General features: G+C 39.5%; 1 protein-coding gene across 16 annotated transcripts in view; it reads left to right on the forward strand.

The window, feature by feature from the left end:
- GRIP1 (glutamate receptor interacting protein 1) overlaps positions 1-27554 on the forward strand; it is a 307466-nt gene that overhangs the window by 125475 nt on the left and 154437 nt on the right. Inside the window, exon 2 of one of the 16 annotated variants that reach the window (XM_071423473.1) lies at positions 10618-10693. The exons of the other annotated variants lie outside the window; for them this stretch is intronic. Coding sequence (XP_071279574.1) covers positions 10618-10693 — 76 coding nt within the window. The remainder of the gene's footprint in view (positions 1-10617; positions 10694-27554) is intronic. 16 annotated transcript variants of the gene reach the window in all.

Genomic DNA, 27554 nt, shown 5'->3' on the forward strand with positions numbered 1-27554 from the left:
TTCCTAGTCTGCTGTTTCAAATATGAATTATACTTTACTGTCCCTATTCTTTGTTGTTTTTCATATTCAATGTGATATAAATGTCAAAATGTCATAGTGCATTTCAAGTTTAAATGTCTCAAAATTCTTAGAATAGTGTTCACGTTATTTATTTCTCCAAGAAAAAAAAAAGGAAAATAACATGCTTCGTTTGTTATGTAGACGCTAAATTCAGACTTGGAATAAATTAATTTGTTTCTATAATCATGTGGAGTGTTGTGGTCATTGCACTAAGCTTGTGCTTGGCCTTACAGCTTATTTTTCGTACTATTTGGTATTTCGCTATGCTAGAATGCATTTATAATTATTTTTACTGTTGTGTTAATTAATTATTCAATACATAGTCATTTCCATTTGAATGAATTCCCTTGGTTTGGATCACCCAACAGCCGTTGGCTCAGGTGTTCTAGTTCTTGACTGATGCTGCATGGAAAAGTTGTCATGGGATGTTGCTGTGTCCAGAGAATAGCTTTCATTCAAGTCTGGCTTGACAAGCAAAAGTGTTTGGAAATGTCTCTATTTTGGAAAATAACTTTAAAAAATAAATAGAAAATCTAGCATGTTTACTCTTCACAGAACATGGCTTTCTGCACAGAATCACAGGATGGGCAAGGTTGGAAGGGACACAGTGGCTCATCTGGTCCAACCTCCCTGCTCATCCCAGGGTCATCCCAGAGCACATGGCAGAGGATAGCATCCAGACACTTCTTGGATATCTCTACTGAGGGAGACTCCACAGCCTCTCTGGGCAACCTCTTCCAATGTGTGGTCACTGCACAGTAAAGAAGTTCTTCCTCATATTCAGGTGGAACTTCCTGTGTGTCAGTCTCTGCCCGGTGCCTCTTGTCCCATTGCTGGGCACCACCAAGAAGAGCCTGGATCCATCCTCTTGACATCCTCCCTTCAGGTACTCATAGACATTGATGAGGTCTCCTCTCAGTTATCTCTTTTTGAGGATGAGCAGTCCCAGCTCACTCTTGCAGTCCCTTGTAATGTACTTGCTTTATTCCAAATGCGCCCTGTTTTCCATATCCCCTCGTTGCCATTTTGATGAAATGCTTAAATTAATTTTTTTATTATCATGCCAGTCCATTCAAAAAATACAACTTTGCTAGGTTTTATTTCTCTATCAAATTGGGAAAACTAACTAGGCATATTATTGCGCTTTTCAACCCTAAAAATTAAGGTTTTCATTGCAGACACTGTTGGAGATCTTCTGTATCTTTGTGCTGTATTTTACAGTGGAATTAAATCAGTTCCTTTTCCGAACCATCTGGTTGGGGTGTTTTTTCATTATAACTGCAAATGTCTAAATGTAGTTTCAGTTTTTCAGAGTAAAAAAATGTGGTCATTGTAAATAAAGCTTTAATTGATTTTTCATCTCTTTCTGCAAAAGTAAGCTGGTAAGCCAGAGAAGGAAAAAATGTAAAAATTAGAGCTTAAAGAAATGGATATTTGGTAAGTTAATAATGCTCAAATGTAGAAGTATGAAAAATTTAAATGCCTTTTAAAGCAGAATTTGCTGTCTAATAAGCACTACACAGTTAAATTCATGAGAAAGCATTAGAAGACAACAATGCGTAGACATCTACAGAGGTGCAGAAAGCTGGGAAAATTTGCGGATGGAAATGTATCCTATCCAGACCTCTGGAGTAGTTTTTAAATTGTATTTATTATTTGTCTCAACAAATGCTTAAATTATTTGCCTATATAATTTTAAAAATACAATAGAAATGTGATATAAAACCTCGTTGTATTTCAGCACCTGTGGTGTGATGGTTTGGTTTTTAGTGAGCTTTCCAACGTGTTTGGAATGTGGACAGGCTTGGACTGGAATTGTTGGATTTGCTCCTTGCCCTTTCTCCCCATCTCTACCCTGTCCAGCACACAAGGCTCTTTGGGGCTTACACCCACACTGGGTGCTACACACTGTTTGGAAACATAATTTGGCTTTTCAACTGTCAGAGTTACCAATCATCAATGATTTAAAATGGTGTAGAAGTACTGTTTCATCAGGTATACTCAGCCTTTACTTATGGGTTCCCAGAACTGACCATGGTGTGAATCTCAACTCTTGTTTCTGAGAAATGGTTTGGCAGTGCTCAGGGTGCTCTGGAGTGTATGAGTCAGGCTGAGTGTGTGCCACCAGAACCTTCTTTCACCAGCTGCTGAGCACATCATGGGACTGTGGGCAGGGCCCACCAGAAATGCAGCTGTCTAGTGGGTGTGATTTTTCTAGACATACTATATCATTATGCCTTGGGGCTCTGCCTAAGGGATTTGAAAAGGGTCACACAGCTGTAGAGGATGCAGGAATGAAGCTCAGTTCTGTATCAGCTGGAGAATCTTACTAATTTGCCTTTAACATATAGAAGTGACAGACAATTAAAACAAGCTTCAGGAATAGGAGGGGGGAGGATGAGATAAATATGGGCTGGCTGGTATAGGAGCGGAATGTCTTGAGAGAGGGGAGACATGCAGAAAGGATGGAAAAGCTGCATCAGAGACAAGTGTGGGGCAAGTATTGTGGAGTCAGAATGTGGCCTCCAGAGGCCACAATGGCTGGGGCAGTCAGGGGCATTTGAATTGTTCTTCAGAAACTTAACATCTTTGGCAACGGGGGCACTGCATTACTAAAATCATTGTAAATGAAGACCTAAGAACAATTTGTGTGTGCTGGTAGCAACAACCTGTCATTTCAGGTTGCACCATCCCCAGAGTCACCTGAAAGCTGCTGTGCATCAGATTTTGAGCTGAATGACAACAATAAATACAGGCTGCCTCAGAAGGATAAATGAATCCAGAGTCTGCATATTTCAGCAAATGTGTGACTGGAGGAGAAATAATGTTTGTTCTAAAGCCTTCCAGTAGGATAAGATTTTCTTTATGATGTGTGGCAATAGTTTCAATCTAGGTGAGGCACTGTAAGCCATGCTGGTTATCTACCAAGCTTGCAAGGAGTAAATAGACTGTGTGCTCTGTCAGCAGTATGACAGATAGCTGAGGTGTTCGGGGACATTACTCCTAAGAATTATGTTTTCTTGGGGTTTTTTATGTAGTGAGGTTCTTGTTGTTGTTGTTTGGGGGGGGGGGGGGGTGGTGGTGTTGTTTAACTAGAAGATTTGATTTTATGATTCTTAGTGCTTAGAAATTAAATACTCAACTGTTAGTTTTTTAAGGCTGGCATAGACTTTCAAGTTAGCTCCCCAAAATGACCTCTGACCAATCTCTTGTATCATTCTTACAGGGATGCTGTAAAAGTTGTTTCCAGTTTGTAATACTGCCAAGTTTTTAAAATCAATATTAAAAGTGAAACACCCCCAAAGAAAAGCAGTGCCAACTTTTTTTTGCATTAGTAATTTTTTAGTATGTTATAATGCAGTAGTGTCTAAAGCCACTAATAGGTGGAGGAGTTTAAGGGCACTAGGGAGGTAAGAAGTAGCAGAAACTCTTGTTTCTTCAACTTGAGAGAGCTGCTTGTCTAAAGGCTTCAAAAGCCTTTTTGGTTTGGGGTGTAGTGCTTCTGTTTTGATACAGTAACATTTTCTAACAAAGTCAGTCATGAAATCAAATCAGATAAAATTGTTAACATACTCTTTCCCCATCTTACCTTCTCAAAAAATTGAGAAATGCCCTTGTGTTTGAGGCATACTGGGCACAGTGACAGAGCTGTTGCAACTTTCACAATGCTTTTCTTCTCCATCATCTTCATATGTCAAGAAGGATGGAGGGGAGCAGTTCCTCTTCAATGACAGGATATTTCCTTCTCGCCATCGATGCTATTAGGGCTATTTTGCCTCTGTGTCTTGGTTTTAGTTTTACTATCATGAGTGAGAGAGGCACAGGATAGATTTAGGAAACAGGTCTGTGCAATGTGAGATGGGATGGTTTGAGGGAGGGAAACGAGTTGTGTTTTGGAGGTAAGTGAGCTTGATGGAGAGAAGTGGAAAGAAATAAAATGAGAAGTACTTGCTGAATTCACAGAGGAAAAGATGTGGCATGAAAAAACAGGAAATATGCAGGGGGGAGATAGGAGGAAAGTAATAAAGCACCAAAATGTTTCATTACAAAAAGAAAAAGTTAAATTGGTCACAGCAGTGTGCTACAATTTAATTTAAGGCCTTAACAGAGAGTGTACAGGCTAGGAGCTCTAAATTTTATCATTTTTTATTATTACTGTTTTGTTCAGAAAAATAAAATACTTGACAATAATTAAAAACTTCTTCCAGGCTGAGGTTTGTGAGGTTTTCACCACAAACACATTTGTAGAGTTTGGTTATAAATGCCTGGAAATAGATAAAAACAAAAATGCTGATGCTGAAAACTCTACACAGTGTGGAGTGTGGTAATGAGAATATGCTTCAAAGACATGAGATATTTTAATGCGTTATGTCTTAGGATCTTAGTGTTGAATAATAATTTCCCATTCATATCAGTTTTGTAATTCCCTCCTCTTCCTCTTTTTTCCCAATTTTCCTCCCAGTCTGAGCGTACTTAACAAGCACTGCAGAATTCTATTTTGTATGAGCATCCTCCAGTGAGGATGCTCCAGTGTGCTTTTTGCTCACTTCACTATAATGGTGAATGTGCTGCAGTTCCCAGGCTAATTGCTCTTGAGCTACTGTGTAGGTCATCACCTTGTGCTTTGCTTTGTCTTGTGTCCAAAGAGCTGCTACAGCTCACATTGCTGTGCTGTGGCTTTCCAGTGGCATCTTGCAGGTTTGTTACAAATCAGCGACATCTTGCTGCACCTGCAGCACAGCTTTTTGCTCTTTGCCAGGCATAAACAGCAGGTGGTCCCCTTATAGGAATATTTTATGTAAGCAAAGCTTTTTCACATTTAGCTCTGCTCCTGCTTCGTTGCCACTTCAGGCAACAGGCAGCAGCTCCTCCAATCTCTTCAGAAATGCTCCTTGGTGGAACAGCTTTCTGCAACTGCTGAAGAGTTAAAATTGTTTCTTAGTTCAAATTATAAAGAGCCTTGTATGTTGGGCACTAGAATGTGGGTCCATTGGGGCATATATAATTGAATACACATTTTTTCTTTTATTTCAATCTCTCATTCTCTCTCACTTGGAGAGGAAGCTGCATCTCTCCCTTGTTCAGCAGTCTGAGCATTCATATGTCCCATATTCCTGAATGAATGAACTGAAACAATATGCAATTTCCTATTTCAACTGGCTTTTATGAAAAGCAGTGGCCAGCAACATTAGACTGACATGTGGTTTTCCACATCTTGAAATGATTTGCAGACTGGGATTCACCACAGCAGTGTGATGGTGGCAGCTCAGGGACTGTGTGTACAAGGCTGCTGGGTCAGTTCTTCAGTCATGTGCACCAATTCCACACCACTGTAGCTCCAGTTGCCACATTCTCCTGACTCTCAGTAGCATACACCATAAGGGAGTGCAAGTTGGTTTGATGCCAATTTAAAAGCAAAGATGGCACTGGGCTCAGCCTGTAACATTACTTTTAAAACATCACTGTTGTTTCTGTTGCCACCTCTGTGCTGAGTTTGTGCATCCAGGACCCAGATGCAGCCCTTGAGGCCATTCCAGAAGCTCACAGACATCCACAGAAATGCTTTGTCAGGGATGTGGATGATGTGCTGATTCAGAACTTAGGGCTGCCCGTCCCCTCCCCACTCCCCATGGACAGGAGTATTGTCATCACCGGTCTTTCACAGAGAGCTTCCCCTCTAGAATGGCTGGCTCCAGCCAACTCCATGGAAAAGGAGCATCTCTAAACCTTCCTACCCCATTGATGTGTCTTTTTGGAATTGCCACAAAATGTGGCAATCAAAATTTAGCAAGATAGAGTCCGTCAGCAGCCATGCCCAGCTGTAATGTTGGGGTTTTTTTAGAAGAAAACTAGAGATTATGGTAAGACACAACCTGTCCCCAGTGAAAAGCTTTTTATTTGAGGAAAAAGGGATACTGGGGCAGAAAGAAGAGAAATGGAAGGGAGAATCTTATGTGGTCAGTGCTCAGGACTGTTTAGGAAGGAAACTGAAAGTGTGGGAAAGAATGTAGAGGAGGAGACTAAAGGTTTAGGTTGTTTCAAGTCAGGGGTGTCTGTTGGAGTTTACTTCAGAGTACTTAGAAATCAGATAAAAAATCTTTGAGTATTAGGGTTCTTAAGAAGCCATGGAAGCAGAGAAATGCATTTGAGAGGATTAGGGGGGGACAGAGACGGATGCCTTCTCTAACACAGAAAGAGGAGTTATTGGTAACTATAAAACAGGTGTTGCAAAAAATGGAATAAATTATTAAATAATTTGCAAGTACTTAGCAAGTAGCAAGGGGATACCCAAATGGATTTGTCAAGAACAAATTATGTTGAGTTAGTCCAACTTCCAGTGTTGACAGATGAACCGGCAGAAAGTCTAAGGAAGAAGTATTAGATGTGATCCATTCTGACTTTAGTAAGGCTTTTGACACTATTTCACTTGACATTGTACTATGCAAACTAGGGAAGTAATTTAAATGAGGTGTCTCTAAAGTGACTTCTGCAGTGGTTGAAAAACTGCAGCAAAGGTTTGGTTTTCAGTGACCTGATAGTCCAAGTGGTGGGAATTCATTTTCTCAAGGGCTTTGTCATGTGCCCTGTTCTCTTCAGCATCTCTTTTATGATTTACGTAATGAATTTGAAAATACTTATGAAAATTGTGCATGGTGCTCAACTGAAAGGGGTTATGAATGTTTTGCAGACAGGACAGACTTCAAAATATTCTGGATAAATTAGGATAAGGGTCTGAAATAAGTAAGATGTTATTCAGTAGAAGCCACAGCTGGGAAGGAAAAATCAAATGTAAAACAGGAAATAAGGAGCTAAGCAGCTGTGCTGCAGAGCTGAATCAGTGTTCATTTTTAGTGGGTGATAAATTAAGCAGCTTATTGGTGTGATACCTTTGCAAAGAGCAAGAGTCTTGCTAAGTTTGATAAGGTCTGTGTGTCTCATGTGAAGCTGTTGTGGATGGTGTCTGCTGTATTTGGGTATCACACTAGGAAAGGAATAGGCAAACTGAATAGGAAATGGGAGGGAGGATTTTTTTAGAAAACACGATTTGAGAGAGGGATGAAGAACTAAGACTTTTTTACTTGAATTTAGGAATTCTTTGTTTTTCTGGGGTTTTCAATTTACCAAACATCCCATTACTCTAAGAATAATACAGCACTTTCAGACCAACTGGATTAGATAAAATAAGCAGGAATTGGCACCATCTGAAATTGGAGACTATGAAGTTGAGCTAAATGAAAAAGACTTCAGAGAGGTGTAGAATTCATGGAAAAACTTTGAGGAGCTTTGGGGTTTGACTGTTTTCTTAGCAAAGAGAATTTGAATTCTTAATTCAACCCTGTTACTTCTACTGCTTATCCCCCACTGGAATTAATAGCACTGCACATAACCTTACTATTTAAACAACCCCTAATTAGGATGCCAGTGAGTTTGCCTTCCAGGTTCCCCCACAAGTTGATGCCATGCTGCCTTTTCCTCTTCTTGTAAAGGAGACAGTCCAAATCATTGCCTTGCCAGTTATACTCGCTTCAGACACCTACTTCATTCACACTACTCTTAGGTATTTTTCCTCCTTCTCATTGGGAAAATGCCAACTCAGATTCCCCAAAATGACCATTTTGCTTGTGTTCTTTAGAACATCTTGGTCACTGAGAAGTTTTCTACGCTCTTATGTTGCCCCGATGCACTTTCATGGTTGACAGTGTTCCTGCCTTACAGTCTCTGGTTTGCTCTGTAGAGGACTTCAGCATTGTCTCCCAGAGCAATGGGCCACAGCTATGACGGTGAGGTCAGCAAACTGCCACCTTTGCCACTGCTCAGTCTGTCACATATCTCTCTTGCTGTAGAGGTGCCTGGTGGAAAGTGTCCACCTGATATCTGCTTTCAATCCCCACCTTGCAGAGCAGCACTGCAAGCTCAGCAGCTTTCTGCACTTCATTTCTGCTATGAGATGCATGGAATACTGTCACCTGGTAATTGTTGGACCTTTGATGATATTAATTGGTTATGGATTATGGCAGCTTCTTAGGGGGATTTAGATTTAATTCTTGGGTCTCATGTCTCAGAAGATCTTTCCCTCTGACGTTGGAACAATAGTTACAGTAGTCTGTCGTGTTGAAATTTCTGTATGGCACTATGATGCATTACAGTAATTATTAATAAAGTGAAGAATGTGCAGGGGGAAAAAGCTATGAATGCATCTATCCAGAAAGAACTGGAATGAGTAATGTTTTATAAAGACAGAGTGAAAATCTATGTACCATATAACATCTATGCAGATTTTCCCAGGGTATTCAATATAAAGTCTATGACTTCAGTATTTGCTCTATTGGCAGAATTTCTCATTCTGTTAAAAAAAATGCCTTTCTGTGTATGAAATACCTCTGGCATATTTTGTAGTCCTGAAATGACTACAAACTAGTTACAAACAGTTATAATCTGTAATAGGGCACAAGGGTGAATATTTTAAATATCTGTTCATCGGAATAAAGAGGGGGTTTGGAACTGGATGTGGCCAAAGTCACTGGAATTGTGCTTTCAAAAAAAAAAAAGTATTCCTTTCACCTGCCAATGCATTGGGGTTTGGTTCAAAACTTGATGCTGCTGATGCACACAGAATGCATAGGAGTAAGAAATCTCCTGATGCTGAGGAAGGGGGAGCAGAAGCAGAGAGTTCTCCTTTAACTGTGTGCAACATACATGAGAGGGGAGGAAAAACCACAAAGGAGGCTTTTTTTATTGCTTGCTCTAAGGATCCCCTTTTCTTTCATAGCCCATGGCTTAGTTATCTTTCCCTTAATCTCAGGGTTGGTGGCAGGCTGCAGCTGTACAGCCTGTTGTTGTGTGAGTTAATGATGTGAGAGAAGTCCCACAGGAGTTTCTGTGATCTGTGGAGGAAACTTGTTTGGTGCTGCTTTCCAGGTGGTGAATGCCAGTTCATTTCAAGAGCTTGACAGAGTCAGTGAGGAGGGGGACATGGGACCAGTGAGAGGTTTTTAAGCTGGTACTTTTTTGGCCTTTTCAGGCAGGTGGCATTTGGCCACATACAGAATGAAAGCAGGAGGTGAGTTTCCTTACACAGCAGGTCTGCCTGCCAGGCTGTATAGGACCCTTTGTTTTCTGTCAGAAAAGAGGTTGCTTTCTTTTGAACTTTTTGGGAAACATTGATAAACCAATATAAGACAGTTCTACATGGTGACAGTGCAGTTGTTCACCCCATCAGAGCCAGGGAGAGCTGTAAGGCCTCCAATTGCAGAGGAGTTGAGTGTCACTTCATGTGCACTTAGGAGTCTGGCTACAAACTACATAGGGCAGGAAAGAATGGGGTATGTGTGAAGCCTGCACCTAGAAAACAAAGGGAGATGATGATATTTGAGATAAAAAGGGAGAAACAATAAATAACAGGTCGTCTGTTGGTGCCATTTTATAGTCCAGTCGTGAGTACAAGCTTATATTGAATCTCATTTGACGTATACATTCTGCTGCTTAAGCTGCCCTTGAGATGATCACAGTTTACTCATGGTAGTTTATTATAGCTAATGCCAATGCAGATGTTTTTCTAAAAAGAAATCTCCAACAAGCAAATGACAAAAATACCCAACTGTAGTGTTATGCAGAATTATCTTTTTCACTTGTAGATCAGATTTCTTCAAATTATCATGTGCAAAGCTGCAGTCCTATTTTCGTATGATCTAACTGCCTGAATACAGGTCTTTATTCCTGTCCTGGTTTTGGATGGGACAAAGTTAATTTTCGTCCTAATAACTATTCAGTGTTGTGTTTTGGATTAAGTATGAGTTTAATGCTGATATCACACTGATGTTTTTGTTGTTGCTAAGTGGTATCTACAGTAAGTCAAGGACTTTCCAGCCTGTCATTCCCTGCTAGTGAGATGGCTGGAGGGGCACCAGAAGTTGTGAGGGGACACAGCCCCAGAGTTCATGACCTCAGCTGGGCAAAGGGATATTCCAGACCATACAACATCATGCTCAGTATATCAGCTGGGGGCAAAGCTGGTCAAGGGGTGCTGCTCAGGGACTGGCTGGGCATCACTTGGTGAGCACCTGCCTCGTGCATCACTCATTTTGTATATTTTTCTTGTTTTATAATTACTGTCCTTTTTTTTTTTTTTTTCTTTTTTCTTTTTTCTTCCTGTACTGTTCCATTCAACTGTCTTTACTGCAGCTCATGAGTTCTCTCACTTTTACTCTTTTGAGTCTTCCCCATCCCACTGTGGAGGGGAGGGGAGGAGGAGAGGGAAGTAAGGAATTGGGGGTGTGGTGCTTATCTGCTGGCTGCAGTTAAACCATGATACTCTCAGATGCTTAACTGAGAAGGGTCTGTCCCTCAGCATCATAGTTCAGGCACAGCTGAACTGAAGCTGACACAGATCAGAGTTGTCCACTGTGCAGAGAAAATACTTTGTCCTGCAGGATGTCTAATGATTCTTTGATGCAGAAGGAACCACATCAGGCAGAAGCTCAGCTGAAGGAATTGTAAGTTTAGGACTGCTGTCTTTTAATGTCAAAGTTGAGACTTTCATGCAAATTCTTCCCTTAGGAATCTTCTCCCTTCTACAAGACAGCCAGTCTGCTCCTCTCAGCTCCTCCAGGAGATGTATTGGCATGCTTTGAAGGTGAGTGACTTTGGTGTGATCACCTTTGGCTTTCTCTACATCCTTGGAAGAGGTTGTGGCCACAAGCCCAGCAGAGCAAAGCCTCAGTGGAGATGGTGAACTTCTCCTGCTGGGGCTGTTCTTGTACCAGCTGGTATAAAATGTAAAGCTTGAACTTTCAAACTGCAATTCGCAGGGAGTGCTTGTGCAGGGAAGGTCAAGCTGATGGATTGTCAGCTTTAGTCAGTCCCACAGGGAATGGCGTGGCCTGAAATGTTGAAAGTTCACTTCATGCTGCCTTTACACAACTTTTCTTTTTTTTTTCCGTTTTAATGTCACAGTTTCTTGCTGCTGACTGTTTGAAAAGATAAGTGAATTTATTTCAAGTCCTTGTGGCCAAGCTGGCTACATCCCAGGGATTGCCATAAGGTGTTTGGGGGCTGTGTTGTCAATCCAACAATTCATGTCAGTGCCTGTAAAATTTACTCTGGGACTTAGACACGATTGTAGTCACTGGTGTTGCTTCCAAGCTAGACTTGCATACCTGCTAAAGGTGACAGCTTTTGCCGTGTGTATTTTTAACTTACTGGGTTCTAATTATGAAACTTGGGATAGTTTGTACTTATTCGATTACCTCCTTAAACTAGACTTAGATTGTTTTTTGGATCTCAGATGGTCTCCCCTCCGCCTTCAGTCTCCCTTGTCACGGTTTGCAGTCCTCAGGTTGCTTTTCTGTATTTATTAACAATCCTTTGTTTGCCTGGGGTGGCTCACATTTATTAGAGATTTCACTGCACTAATGTTCAAAGAGAAAAATGGTATCTCTTCTTTGTGAAGAGGAGTTTGCAAATCCTGGATAAAGCTGTGTAAGAAAACATTTTGTATCATTAGTAAACAGGGCAAGGCAGTGAGTTGATAGTTTCATTTTCTTTAGAGAAGATGGATTTTTTTATGCTGTTTGATGTGAGTGGGAAGTGGAAGGGAATTTGTGTATAGTGTGCCATTCTCCTGATTTTAAAATCAATGGTTTTGCCTCTTCCCTTTCTCCCTGAACTACTCAGACTTAATTACATTCTTCAGTTGGGAACATAGGATTTATTTGCATTATCAGTTATAATTAAACAAAAGTCCATGGTAATTACTGTCTAATATGCATTATCATTATATGCAAATGTCGAATTCTTGCAGACAGCCTTATAGAGCCAATTTAAAAAATGATCTATTTAAGATTAGATTCTTCAGACTTTTTCCATTCTACAAATAAGAATCACTTTGGTACTATATTTGTTGGCTTTAAGAGATAGCTAAGCTTGAGGAGACAAGCTGTCATTTATAGTGCATGTTCTGTTTTCCCCATACTTTAGTTTTCATCACTGCTGTGTGTTCCTTATGCAAAGCTGCAGTAACACTTTAGAGCAGAGTTTTTATTAACTTAAGAGGATTAACATTTACTAGGACCACCACCTAAGTTCCTTTATGCTACACAGAGGTGGGACCTGTAATAAAAAGCTCGTTTTTGAAATAGTGAACATGTATGTAGTCAGCTTTCTTTTTAAATGACTGAAGTATCTTGTAGTTTCTGTCACGGTTACACAAGGATGATGCTCTGGGTGAGAGGGAGATGTCAAATTAAGCAGCAGGAAGCCCCGAGACAGCGCTGCTGGCTGGAGCCTGCTGCCCTCTGCCTGTGGAATTCGGGAAATGGATTTTGCTTCTCACCTCAGCATTTAACCTGCAAAACTCTCATTTTTCCCTTGGGGGAATCTTAGGAATTCCCTCCCATTAGAAGAGCTTCTTTGCAGATTTTTTTAACAACCTAGCTTTTAGGGTCACCTGTATTGTTACCGTTTGCTAATCATGTGATGAATTATTACAGCCGTGCTTTCTGTGAGGAGAACCAGCTTTTGGTTATGATACTCTCCTCTCTCTCACAAAAGATTAAAAAAAAAGAAAAAAAAAAGCAGGTTTGTGCCTGTAGAAGCTGTTAATAGTGGTGCATGGGTGCCATGTTGCCTAAAGGATCATCATACCAGCACTCCCACTTTTTATTTTATATATGAAGGATATATTTTATATATCCTTCTGGGATAAACAGGAATTTTCTGCTTCCAGTTATTTTCTGATTTTTCTGATAGAGGCCTTTCTGAAGAAGCATGTGGTGTTCAGAGAGTTTAAATAAAAAATGAACTGTATGTCTGGAACTAAAGTAATAAAGCAAAAAATAGGGGTTTTTATGATTATTTAAAAGGTGGTAGTAATGTCAGGCTTACTTATGATTTGAAGAAGTTGATAATGTTTGCATCTGTATCCCATCTTTATGATGTGTGCAAATCACCAAGTCACCTATACAGATAGGTGTTTGTGTGTTTAGGTAAGAAGGATGTTATATAGGCAATGTAAAACAAAAATTCCATGTGTGTTTAGTAGAGGCTTGTGGAGTTGTGTCAAGCTTATGATTACTTCATCATACTAAATAAATTTTTTAGAATGATGCTTTGAGAAACAGAGCTTTAAAACAGCTTACTGAAAAGAGCCATAAAAATCTCTCTTACTATCTTAATGACATTAATTTCTGAATTTGTCTATAATGAGTTGATTGAATGCTCATATTTATGGAAGTAGTGTGTGACTTTAGCAGAATACAGCATTTCCATTAAATGTGATATCAGGCAAAAAAAATCCAAGAGATCAACAATTCATAGGTTTGAAATGAGAGGCAGAGTAAGTAATGGTCTTGTCCCTGTAATTAATTGGGCCAAAAATGTGGCAGGCTGGTCACCCCTACCAGGTCCCCTAGGTCCAAGGGAGGGTAAAGGTGTGTGGATGGTAGGGCTGGGGCAGCTTTGCAGCCCATCAGGCTCCCTCATGCATATCCAGCCTCTTGCATTTCAAATTTCACAGTAAAATGCAAGCAGCGATTTTCTTTTTTAGAGACTTCCATAAATATTTTAAATGAAACGGAACATTCCGTTTCATGAATCTTGCATTATTTATTTTAAGCCTGTTATAATAATGAAATCTGAAAGTTTGTGTGGAGTGAAAGGCAAACAGAACCCAGTTTCATATCTCTGAAGATTACTGAGCAAACTATAATTAACATTAATACTGCACACTTATTTGATGCTTATCTGGAATTTGCTAGGAAGCCGCTTAGATTCTTTGTGCAAGTTCTCTTGCAGATGCGCACTGCCAAGCAGCCGACCACCAGCACCGAGTGAGATTTGGTGCAGTGTGCTGCAATGTTCACGTTGTGCCTCGCCAGCAAAAATAGAGGTGTGTTTTTGGGAGAGGAAAGTGGCAGCTCTTGCCAGCAGAGGGAGACGATGGACACTGATCTGGGACTCCACATCTGTGTGTAGGGGTGCTTGGAGCGGTGTGGGCTCCGCTGTGTGTGCAGACTTACTCAAATTTCTGTATGCTTCAGTCTTTTTTATTAGGAAAATCTTGATAGATATTTGTGCTTATGGATCACAAAAGGTGAATAAATGCATCAGTGTTACCACATTTCACTTTTAAATAAGAGGGATGAAAGTTAAAATAATTATCACTTTCTTGCAGGCAGATTAGACAAGATAACTGTTTTCACCATTTTACTGTATTTTTTGATAATATCTAAGGATTTAGCAAAAGAAGGTCTTTCTTTGTTAGTCAACTCTGTTCACAGAGGATCTTTTTAAACCTTGGCATCAGAGGGCTGGAGGCAGCTCCATCCCCATGGTTCTGAAGCTCTGGTAGGAGGAAAAGGCAAGGAGCAAGGAAGCAGCTACAAAGGACGGCTTACAGGGGAGCATTCCCTGGCAGACAAAGAGCTGCTGCACCCAGTGATACCATCTTTGTGCTTTCCAGACTGTCTCTAAGGGAAGGACAGATTTAAGATAGTGGCAGCTCAGTGCATTAGGAAGTGCTTGGACAAAAGCAAAAAAAATATTTCTGGGACCCAGGGCCTTCTGTCACATCTTACTGATTCCTAACACCTGGATTGAGCATCTCTTCCTTTGAAAGTGGAATATTTTTCTCTAATTGAACAGTGGCAGGAGACTGTGGTTCCCCATCTGCTGAGCAGATCTGGCTTTAAATCCACAGTTACCATCATCTGCACTCCACCATCTGATTGAGAGAGGAGTGTGGTCCTCTTATCAGCTGAAAGGTTGCAGTTTTTGCACATGCATGACTTTGTCTCCTGGGTTGGCTTTTTTGATGGTTGCGATGGGGTTTCCTGAGGTGTTTGGAAATAAACTGTCTCATTTCTAAAAGAGCTCCTGATTGCTGCTTTGGCATAAGTAAAACAGTCTTCATTATGTTTTATCAGAAAATATTCCTGTTTATCATGACATAATCCAAACCAGTGGGGTAACACAAGGTCTCATTACATTCCTTACATTCCTTACAGTGTAAGGAATCAGTCTGAGGCAGGAGACTGCAATGTGTGACAGTGATAGAGCCCCCTCCAAGGCAGTTTTGGAAGTTGGTTCATACCTGGAGAGGATTTAAAACAATTCCAGCCTGCTGTTTCCTTTTTCAAACATGGAGCAAACTTGAGGTTTCAGTTTTGTCTTACCACCAAATGCTCACTCAGTTCAGAAATGTCCAGGTGCATTTTCTTCTGCTGTTGCTTCAACAAGCTTAAAGTGAAGAGGAGGAGTAGGAAAGTTTCATTTAAGAAGCATCCAAAAGATGCTGAAAAAAAGCACTTGACTAAATGTGAAATGAATAAATGTTCCCCAAAAGCTGTTTGTAAAGCAGAAAATAAAATGCAGCTGCCTTCCCTGAAAGCTTGTCTCTTGCACCCTGCATAGAGCAAAGGAAGCTTCTGCATCGTCAGGGATTTGCAGCAGGTTCACCAGTGCTCTAATGTTGAATATATATTCTGTAGCATAAAGGTATGAAGGGAAACTTATTTTTGATCTCTTACAAAATCAAAGCCTTCTTTTATGACACCTGTTTAATAATCTAATGTAGCAGAGGAATATGGGAAACAGCTCTTAACCTTGAAAATCAGCTTGGGAAAAATGCTATGAACAGGATTTATATGATGACAAATGTAACAATTCACTGAATTGCTTTTTCTCCTGATGTGAACTCTTACAGCTGTCCAATAGAGACATGGTATAAAACACTGAAAAAAAAGTATGCTTTCAATTTTAGAAAAAAAAGAAGTAATTATGGCCAAGTTTAAAAACTAGTGAGTGACTTATTTTTAGTATAATAAAATTTACAAGAGGTTTTTTCACATTTTGTTTTTGGGGGTTTTTTTAAGTTTCTAATTGGGTCTTGCTAAGTTACTTATTTAGTTTTACAGAGCTGGTTCATTATTGACTTAAATCGTGTTCTCTCCACTCACAAATGGAACACCACATGGTTCAGAAGCAATTGGAGAAAGAAAGGAAGACAGAATGGTAGATTTTGTCACCCATGCCTGGGTGACATTATATATATATATATATATATAATATTGCATATAATTATTATATGTAATATATTATATATATGTAAAGCATATAATATACTATATTACATATAATATTTACATATTATATGTAAAATATAATAATGTGTATATGAAGAATGGAACATAAAGAACACTGTTTGTAAAACTAACAACAAGCAAGCCCCAAACCACTTTTCATAATATTAAAACCAATGACAAATAACAGAACAAAACCAAACTAGAGCAGTTTTCTAAAATACAGTAGACTTTTGTGAAGAGTATATGATGTGGGTCTTCTGCTTAATTATAATTCCTGGACCCCACTGATCAAAGACATGAACTTTTCTTGTTAACAAAATGATTCGTTAGCTTTGGAAGATGACTTCCTGTGTCTAACACCACTCTGCTGAGATTTTGAACAGGCTCATAATGTGCATCATATTATGTGTTCCCTTGCATTGTTCTTGTAACTTTTAATTGAGGCTGTCTTTATTACTCTGGTTCATACTGCCATTTTGCTGTAACTCATTTTCTTACAATTAGGTATGCCCTATCCCTGAAATGTAATTTTATTTGTGCTAGTAAACACACAGCACAAGTTTTACATTATTATTTTCATGGGACTTTTGTGTTTGATAAAAATTTAGGATCAGAAACAGTAGCCCCCAAGGCTAAGTTTTGCAGTACTTGAAGCACTTGAGGCAAGTTTCCTGTGGCTGGGGCAGTTCTAGTATGGATTAAAACTAGAAGAAAATTATCTGCAAAAGACTTGAGGGTGGGTTGTGGGTGTCTGTCATTCCTACTCACCACTTAGTGTTTTGTCAGTCTCTGTCTGTGAAACCAAACTGAAATGAGCTTGTTGATCTGGACAGAGAATTAAACAGAGAGGAGGCAGTGTGATAGAACTGATCATTCAAATCCATTGCTAATGGCAGAGTTTCCTTCCAGAGCCAAAGACAGGGCTGCTCCCAGCAGGAGCTGTGTTGACACCAAGTGGAGATGAGCTACACACCAGCCATAGCTCAGTGCCTTTCTGCAGGGCCTCATCCTTCATTCTGATTCATGTATGACTGCACTTAGTGGATTTGGAGGATCGAGAAAGAGCCTGTTCACCAACGTGGGGTTTTAAATATAAGGCAAACATTACAATGCTGGCAGTTTTCTTGAGTGAACAAAAAGTTGCTTTTTGTTAGTCAGCCATCATATAAGCAGTACACTAAGTGTACTGTTCAAATAAAACCAGGATGGGGGTATTGAGGGATGTGTTATGATATAACAGTAGGGCTGTTATTTATTTCCATGCTGAAGCTTAAAGTATTTAGTTGCTTGTGATTTGTTTCTGGTATCTGGGCATAAGTTTCCAAGCAGCCTTACACAAAGAGTGTCAAGTTGCCTCTTAATTAGTATTGAACCTTCTGGGGAAGGACTGCTGACTCACTATATAACTCACTCTGCAACTTCTTTGTCATTTGTCATACGCCACTAAGCAACTCTTAGATATTAGAAGCCATCCATCAGTACCTCCCTCAGCTGGATCCAAACTGACAGCTTACAAATGAAAGCCTCCCAAAATCAAAGTCAATCTTCTAAGCGATTCAGTGCCTTGAAATAACATTTCAGGTGGAATAAACTAAATATTAATGGCACTGATGATAAGATGAACCTTTGCCATTTTCTCTTCTCCCTTTTTCTCAGGAGTGGGTAGCCTTCCCCTGGTTTGCAGCTCTCTGTGGGGTGTTCTCCAGACAGTGTAGGCATTTCAAGTTGGTTCCACCCCTCTTCCCATTCCTCTTTGGCTTAAAGAGCTAAAAGAGAGAACAAGGGCCTTTAGGGACTGAATCGTGCCAAGGACTGGATTCACAACCACAAATTCTGGATGAGACATCTGTTGTGCCTCTGATTGTATCAGTGCTGAAGCTTATTGCATTATAGCTGTAGCTCAGAAACTCAACTCTTTAAGGGAAAATATCAGGGAATATGTTTATTCATATAGGCTTCCAGATTTTACATCAAAGATAAGGGCCAGTAGTTCTGTGAAAGCAAGTAGAGAGAGGAACTTGCGTTTACCTCTTCTCAGACCTCAAAGGGATATCATGTGTATAGGGTTTGTTTCCAGGCTTTATATATGTGTGTGTGTGTGTGTGTGGGGAGGAGGTGGGGTGAAATCAATATTCATTGTTGCTAGGGGACCCAGATACTTTATTTAAATGGGTTTGTATTTTGCACTTGAGATTTATATGTGCTTATCAGAGAAGGGAAAAATGGACTAGGAAAGAACACACAAAATGAATATAAATGAAGTACTTCAAAATTTATGAAAACTACTTAATTCTCTTTATTGTTTTTGGTGATAACATCTGGTAGTAGTAAATTCAATATTTTCAGGATTCCAAGTAGTCTTTCTAATACTTGCACCAACTTTGTGCAAAAATCAGGGAAAAGATTTCTCTCAGATGCAGACGCATCTCAAATCTGTTAATTTAAAATGCCTGGGAAGAGGCCAGTGGGAGGTGCAGCATCATGCATCCAGCAAAAGGCTGTTACAGCTGTGTCACTTGGAGGTTGCCCAAGTGAAGAGCTCTTGATCATCACCTTTTAATAGATTTGCAAACTTAAAATGCACAGCCTGAAATGAGCATGTTAGTGGAAAATGTGCTGCCTCTCTGAGTGGGTAGTGTGTAAATGTGGATTATTATTTTTAGGTGAGGCTTTTTGTTATACTTGTTTTGGAAAAAAACAGAGCATCTATACTGAAGCCTCATGTGAAAATGACAGTAGCTGTAGGCTCATCTTCATGTTAGTAAGATGTGAATTGACATAAATGAAACACCTCTTTCAGGCGTATGCTGTGCTTCTAATTAAAAAAAAAATGAAGGCACAGACACGTTGTTACATGAGGGAGTGCAGCGGATCCCTGCTTTTTGACTAACTTAAGGAGGATGCTTCCTCTTTTGAAGGCTTTCCAGATCCAACTGAAAGCAAGCATAGATTTACTATTTATATACACCCATATATTTACACTCTTTTTGTTTATACTACACTAAGAGTATGTATCTTGACTTCCTGCAGCCTTGCCTTACCCATTTTCCCCAGTGTGAGTTTGGCATTACTACAGGAGCCAGCATCCTTGTTGCTGGAGCACAGCACCAGCAGAGCTCTCTCTCCTGGAGCTCAACCAGCCATAGCAGTTGCTGTACAAACATGGGTCTCTGGGTTGCATTTGCTCTCAGTAATGCTTCTGCCCCCCACAGAGGAACGTCACCATCCACCTGACTCTGAATGGCTGGTTTCTTTGTTAACGGGCTGCGCCATTAGGGTTCTCCTCCATGACCGTGGAAGGTGAGCCCCAGGTACAGCAGGCAAAGTTCACTTAAGCAGCTTGAAGCCCCTGGTGTGGCCAAGTAGAGGATGAATCTTTAATGCCTTCTACTTGAGCTGCATTACGTTTTCATGCATCACAGAAAGTGCTGCATTCAATCTTTATTTAGATTTTCCTACCAGGTATGAAATGAGCTGATGGCAAAATCTGCAGTTGCTTCATATTTTTAAATGATGGAGATAGATGGCTGTAATCTTCTGTCATTTGACATGATTTTTACCCCCATGTTTTTGTGCTTTGGCAGAAATGATGGGAATTCAGATGGTAATGAGGTGGCATCCAGATGCACGGCACAAACACGCGTATGCACAAAATACTGATTTAAATGTGTCCTGACAAGCTGGTCAGGCAGCAATCTGAAGGAAAGGAAACTTCTCAAGTGAAAGAGAAATAATGACAATAATGAAGAGGCAGAACATTGATTTTAATATGTAGCAGCAGTATGGAGATCTGGATCTGATGAATCAGAAGGGGGAAGCTGGCACAGGAGCAAACTGTGATTTGTTGCATACATTTGTTTCCATTTTTATCCATTAGCAGCACTGTGAGCATTCAGATGCAGACAAGAGATCTGGAATGGCAAACAGGGGGAGGGGATCTTGGGCTTTTAAAACTTGGATAGGTGTTGAATTTATATCAGCTAGCTTTCTAATTTCCTGTCCAGGCCCCTTTCTCCTTTCCTTACTTTAAAATAAATAAATAAATGGCACAGTTACCATCCTGTTTCTGCATTCCAGGCTGCAGCTTGGGAGTATTTCCATCACCTCAACAGTTTTATGGACCTTTCCAGTAAGGCAGCAGGCCTTCGAAGTTGGTGCAGTACCATTAGCATATGCCTCTGCAAAGTATTTCATCGTTTTGTGACTCCCTTTTGATCAATTAAGTTTATGTAGCTCTTTCCAAGTTCATAGGGAGAATCTGTACACAGCAATCTCTTTGTGGTACCAAGTTTATTTTCATTGTTGAAGTGCAGCAGCTGGCGTGATGCAAACTAAAACGTATGTTGGGAAAAATAGTAAGTACATCAGGAGAAAATGCCTTTGTGGAAAAAAAGTGCTTTACAATTGCAGTATGAGCCAGTTTTCATAAAGCCTGTGACACATGAACAAGTACAAAGAAATTCAAGTGTACACATTGTTTGCCACTTTCTGTCTCTGGCTGTGAACACACTGATCTTTGGTATCTCTAGGTGTAACCTGTTTGTGTTCACCCAGGTAGAGTTTGACATTCTGCTTGAATGGAAAGCTAGTGACATGCCACAAAAAATACTAATATGTGCACTTAAAAAAAGGAGAGGGACAAAAGAAGACAAGTTTTGAAGAAAGAAGGAAGAAAGAAGTTTTGGCCATGATCTTCTCCTTGATTTAGTGCTGGTATCTCTAAAATTTCAGTAATGAAATAAATATTGAATAAGCATTAAAGAGGGAGAAGGATTTCAGGTCTTGAAGATAATGTGAACATAGTTAATAAGCAGTATAGATTTGTAAATAATGAGCTCTCTCATAGTTTGGGATATAGTACAAAATTTATGGAAGAAGTACTATTGCTTGATGCAACTCTGCAGGATGTTTTTGCATCTTTTAAAACATTTGGTGTCTTTTAAATGCTCATGATCTAAAAAGGGAAAGTACCATAGAATGAGTTGGTTGAGAAACACCCCCAGGAGCTGATTCAAGACAGCAGTAGTGATTTAACACCCTTGTTAACTGTTGATAAAATTAGCAGTTGAAATTAGATCAGGAGACCTACATAGTAATAAGAATGGAGATGCCTTTAACTAGTCTTTAAAACAACTAGAAATGTGTAATATGCAGAAGAATATCATATGACTTGGCAAGTAAATGTGTCTATGGGGAAGTAATCCAAGATATGATGATACACTATGAATGAAAAGCTGGGAAAGCATCAGTGCTTAGAGGGACCAGCACATGTGGAGAAATTGCAGTTAGGTTTGCTAATAGCAGCAATACTTACAAAAGGGAGTAACTAATGCTGTACTAACAAAGGTCATGTCAGGGACATAGGAAAATAACTGCCCTTTACTTACTCAGGTGTCTGCACCAGGGCTGTTAAATGTAATTATGGCTGCTTCTCATATTGAAACACAGGAGTGAACAGAAAGGGTTCAGGAAAAAGCAGATGGATTTAAAGCCCCTGACTTGTTGCAAAAGTTAAAAATGTGTGTGTATAGAATATTTGTATACAATGATTATTAGAAGAACCCAGATATCTATGGAAAGAGGAAAGTTCTAAGGGAAGATTTGAAAGGTCCCAATTGTTACAGAAAAGTAAGGGGAAAAATAAAGTTATTGTTAAAAAATTTTCACTGATACTTACTGAGTCATATAAAACATACCAAAAAAAAAGATTTTTTCTGTGTGACATGAAGAAGCAAGGTAGCAGGTTTCAAAGCAGTGTGGATGGCAGGAGTGTGCTGTGTCTGGTACAGCCCCTTTAGGGTCTCAAGACCCTAATGCCAGTCCCAGACCTTTGAATGCATCAGGAATTCAAGATGGGGTTGTTTGGGCTTTTAAAGAAGATACGCAAGTTCAAAATTACTAGTTGGTTAATGGAAATGTAATACAGAACTTGAAGTTTGGTGTTCGTTGATAAGCTCTAATTTCATACCTGACAGTGCAAAAGAAATGTGTGAGAGGGTTTTTGTATAAAAATGTTGACGTATTAGAAAACTAATTAAAACACAGATTTGTTACTAGTTGGTAGTTTATAAGTGATACATCCACACATCCACAATAATACAGGAAGATCAGTGCTTTTTTTATTTATTTACATTTTAAATTTTGCAGGGGTAACATTTGTTTTGCTGATTGGCATATTTTAGTTTTCTGCTGGGCTGTTCTGGAATGCACTGTTTTGCTTCTCTATCTAGTTGTCCCCAGTTTTTTATTGATCATTTTTGTACACAATACCATATTTACTTTCAGAAATTGTAGAATTTCTATTATTAAAAAAAAAAAAAGACAAGAGGAAACAAAACTGATAAATAATGAAGAGACAAATATTGTATACAGCCTTTCAAGTGTTGATGTTATCTGGCCAAGCTACTTTTTTGGAGAGTATTTTAAAAGGAACTATTAAAGATGTGATGAATAGCAGTGGGACACCACTAAAGTATTAATGATCCATGGAGGAATAACACTAAAACAAGCTTGAGGCTATCAACCTTTCACTTTTGAGACTTACATTACAAACATTTCAACCCTATGCATAGGAACTTTTCCTTTGTTTTGGTGACTTGGGAGGAAAGCATGGTGATAATTTCCTATGAGTCATACATGCTATATATGTATATATGTATAACATGTATGAATTTTCCTGATGTAAATAACATGCTTTGTTATGTGTTTTTTCTGCCTCTTGCTGTATATCCTGTCCCTTCTTTTACAGCAAAAGGGAGAGGATGTGTGTGGCTGAGGATGGTGCACAAAAGGGTTTCCCTGCTTTTGAAATGTCAGAGTTTTGAGAATGTGGAGTTATTGTGGTGTGTAATGGGGCCCTTTTTCTAGCACATTAAGGATTCTGGTTATAAAAAGATTTTTATATTAGTGTTAATTATATATTTGATAAAACATTATGTTTATCTATGTATAGCTAGTCCTGTCTTTTATTTGTACAACATTTCATGTGCAAATCTGATGAGTATTTTAAGGATGAAAATGGCCTGAAAACTCTTCCAGTCCATTTTTTATTGGTGTCCATTTCTCTTAGTCCAAGCAGTAGTTACAGACAGTAGGAGGCCATCAAAAATCTTGTATCTTGCTACATTTGCTTTCTATGACAAGAGAGGACATGTAAGATGTGTAAGGAGGTTGTGACATCCAGCCTGTTACTGTTACAGTGGGTCCAATAACTGATGTTTTGCAGAAATGCATATTCCAGAACCATTTTGGTAGTTTTATCTGTCAGTAGATCTTCCAATCAGGAAGTGATTAGTTTGAATTTTAACACTTGTCTATCATGTGGCGTAGAAGCTCTTGAACACTCAATGTGTCCATCCCATGACAGCCTTAGGCGCACTCTAGTCAGGTCACTGTCCTAACTCTCCCAATCCAATATTGTACTTTCTGAGGCTGGCACTGCACAAGACTTTTTTACTGGTCAAATTACTCTTGGTGCTCTTCTCTGCACCCTGTCCAGTTTTTCAGCCTTTAAAAAACAAATCTAAGGTGAGCAAACCCCGTCATGTGTGGCAGAGCTGAATATTGGGTTCTGGTATAGGTCTCTGTATGCAAGGCATGTGTAGCGATGTTTTCTATTCTTGTTCTCAGTCTGCCCCCAATTATACAAGCAATGATTGCATTAAACCTCTTGCCACAGTTGCAAGTCATTGGCTTTTCTTGAAATTATCTGCTCGGTTGTTTTTTTAGTCATCATATTCTGGGATACACTCCCTGGTTCTCCCAGTACCGGTTCTACTTCTGGGATGGAATAGTTCATGTGGCTGGGAAAGTGCACTGGTTGGTGCCAGTTGGCTGGCAGCCAAGCACTGTGCACCAGTGTGATTTCAGTACAGAAATCCATTCTGTTCTGGTAAAGCAGCTGCTGCCATGTCTTCCTGCAGCTTGCACACAGTAGGTATCAATGAATCAGCATTTCCCTTCATCTTGCAAAGGCTTGAAACTATTGTCAGTCAAAACTGCTTGTGCCATCCTTCCTTTTTGCTGCATCTCTAGAGCTATAATATTCCATTGCCATCCTTTTTGATGGCATATCTTGACTATAAAGACTTGTACATAATAACTTGCGGAGTTAATCCCTAAAAAAATCTGTGGTAGTAGATTAAATGACTATATTCTAGACTCATACCTCCAAATACACATTTTATTTTCTAGTGTGATATTCCAATTTCACAGTTGCTTAATATGTTGATAAGTATATGGGAACAAAGCAGGATAGAGAAAGATACAGTTATTCCACTTTTGTTCAAATGGTTTTAGTAGAATCAAAATCTTTTTTTTTTTTTTTTTTTTTTAGTGAGAGTAGAAGCAGCTGTTTTCTACTAAGTCTCTGCTAAGAGAGAGTCTCCACTTCCAGTATGGTACTTTTGAGGGAATGCTTAGCTTTGTTTTGTTAGAGACTGATGTAGCAGTTGGAAGGTCATCATTTTAATTAATTAAAAAAAACCTCTACAAAGTACCAAGCCTTACAGAAATTGTAATTACAGGAGTCTTTAACCATGTAGTGCAGCATGTGGAAGCTACTTGTAAGACAGAGTCATCCTTTAGTTTTGAGATTACGTTAAATCCCCAAGCCTGTAATTATATGCCTGTGGCTGGCAGGAGCCCATGCTGGGCTGATTGTGTTCAATGGTTGGGATCGTTACTTGCTGTTTCTCTCTATGGGACCTGCAACATCCTGGAAAGCAAGTACCTAGTGCTTGCACTGCTGCTGACAGGGCAGAGAGACTACTTTGGATTTGATTTATTTCATTTTATTTTGACATATTTCAGGTTCTTTACTGTCAGTTCAGAAGATGCAAGGACAAATTATTAGTAATGCTCCAGAAAGCGAGCGCTCTCTTCTGTCATTGTAAACCAAACCAAAGAAAGGGTACGGACATGTGTCCGTACTAGAAATGCAGCGATACCTGATTCATAAGGTCTTGATTTTGTGAAAAGACTTGATGCAAGGTACATATGGGTGGAGGCAGTCCTGGGCACAAGTACACGCCAGGCAGAGAAAGGATTGCAAGCAGCCCTGCTGAGAAGGACTTGGGCATGCTGGTGATGAGAAGCTCAACATGACCCAGCAATGTGAGCTTGCAGTGCATGAGGCCACCCACATCCTGGGCTGCATCCAGAGCTCTGGGGCCAGGGAGGGGATCTGCCCCTCTGCTCTGCTCTGGTGGTGAGACTCTACTGCACCCAGCTCTAGGGTACTCAATGTAAGAAGTACATGGATCTGGAGCAAGTCCAGAAGCCCAGTCCAAGGTCTGGAGCACCTCTTCTGTGAAGACAAGGCTGAGAGAGCTCAGGTTATTCAGCCTGGAAAAGAGAAGGCTTCAGGGAGACCTTAGAGCACCTTCCAGTAATTAAAGGGAGCTTAAAAAAAGAGAGATGGCATTTTTTTTTTGCATGGACAGATAGTGATGGGGTTAGGGGGAACCTTTTTAACCTAAAAGAGGAGGGATTTAAATTAGATGTTAGAATTCGTTACGGTGAGCGTTGTGAGACGCTGGAACAGGATGCCCAGAGAAGTTTTGGATGCCTCATCCCTGGAAGTGTTCAAGGCCAAGGTGGATGGGGCTCTGACCAACCTGATCTAGTGGGTGGCAGGGAGACTGAAACTAGATGATGTTTAAGGCCTGTGCCAACCCAAACCAGGCAAAGATGATGACGGTGACTTGTTTCTGAAACAAATATCAATTAGTTGTGACTATACTTGAAGTTACCTTTGAGAGACTACAACGTACTTGTGCTACTGACATTTCTAATTTTCATAGTGTATATGGCATCTTCATATTTCCCAAATCTTTTAAATCTGTAATTATTTTAAAGCAAATATTTGTGGCTAAGAAAGAGTGGAAAAAGCTAGTAGTGTGTTTGCCAGTAGCTGAAATGAAGTTAAAGTTGTACTCAAAGGTTTTTTAAGCTCTTTTTCTAGTAAGAAAGATCTCGTAACCTTTGTATATCAACACAATTTCAGTGAAAAGGACAAGTTTAATTTTTGCCAGCAATTGAAACAGACTGGTAACATAAAGATTTTTTTTGTAAAGCTCTGGTGTGGGATTCTTGTAAAGGGTAATGTAGGCAATACTGTACCTTAGGTTGTGCTAAAGGGTAATGTTCAGTGGAGAGTTATTTTCATGTAGAAAAGATGTATGTATTCTCTCTCCTTTAATACTGCATTATAAATTTTAAAAAATATATTGTTAAATCAGACTTTAAAAAAAGTAAATTAAAATGTGAATCTGCTGTGTAGTAAAACACTTCAACAAAAGCCATCCCAGGATGTGGCAATATTGACTGATTTTATCACCACTTATTTAATACCTACTGATTCAAAAAGGCTAGCATTGCTTGGAGCCAATAAATGAAGATTTTTGGTGTTTTTAACTTAAAAGACCCCTAAATTATTTTTCCTAATCTCTTCCTAGGCAATGAAGCTAAAATACATGTATGGTGCTATGCAGCAGTGTTTTGGCATCAACTTGGATCTTTAACAGATGTATTCTTGTCTTTTGTTAACCACTTCCAACACACACATGCCCTTGCTTTTCAACATGCTGTATCTCGTACCTGACATGTTCTCCAGTGAGATCTTCTGAAGCCAGAGCAGCTTTTATGGCTCTTAATGACCTGTAAAGCATTCTGCTGCAATGCCTGCGTGAAATTACCCATCAGGGTTGCAGAGGTGGTTATAAAGCTAGGAAATAGCTGCTGTAGTTGATTTAATAAAAATGTGAATTTACAAGATCCTCCAAATTATGCAAAGCTGACAAGTTGTCTTTTTTGATAATCTGAGCACTGGGGAATAACAGGCTGTCTTTATTTCACTTGCCTTTTTATTCCTTCTCCCTGTAGTGAAGGGGAATCTTCATAATAGAGCAGTATTCATTGCAAAATGCTGGACTGACTGAATCTGCAAAAATTTTGTTCAGATAAGCATTCCTCATATTGTTACAGGTTTGTATCAAATACTATAGTGGAAATGTTTCAGTTTTCAAGGTATCCATATAGCAATTTGTTATTTTCAGAGCTAAATTAGGTTTCTTTGTTCCTTAAAAATCTGACTTTCAATTTGACTAATGTGGTAGATGCCAGCAGTAACTTGTAAAATGATGAAACAAAATACTGACTCGTACAAAATCTTTATGGGTTCAGATTTCATAATATTTCATTTCAATTTTCTTATGCAGGTAGATCCAGCAGATATCACTGTGTCTTCCTGACACATGAAGCACTTGATATCTGCATTGCTTTCTCATTGCTTTTCTGTTTGACTGATACTGTTGTTTGACTACATCTCTGCCCTCACTGAACCCCATGGGTTGGCTTTCTTTAGAGGTCTGGCTCTGTGGTGAGCACTGCTGTGACCAAGTGAATTCTCTGTGG

Source organism: Agelaius tricolor, unplaced genomic scaffold (assembly GCF_023055355.1).
Source record: "Agelaius tricolor isolate 1412-34295 unplaced genomic scaffold, bAgeTri1.0.p SCAF_3, whole genome shotgun sequence".
Classification (NCBI taxonomy): domain Eukaryota; kingdom Metazoa; phylum Chordata; class Aves; order Passeriformes; family Icteridae; genus Agelaius; species Agelaius tricolor.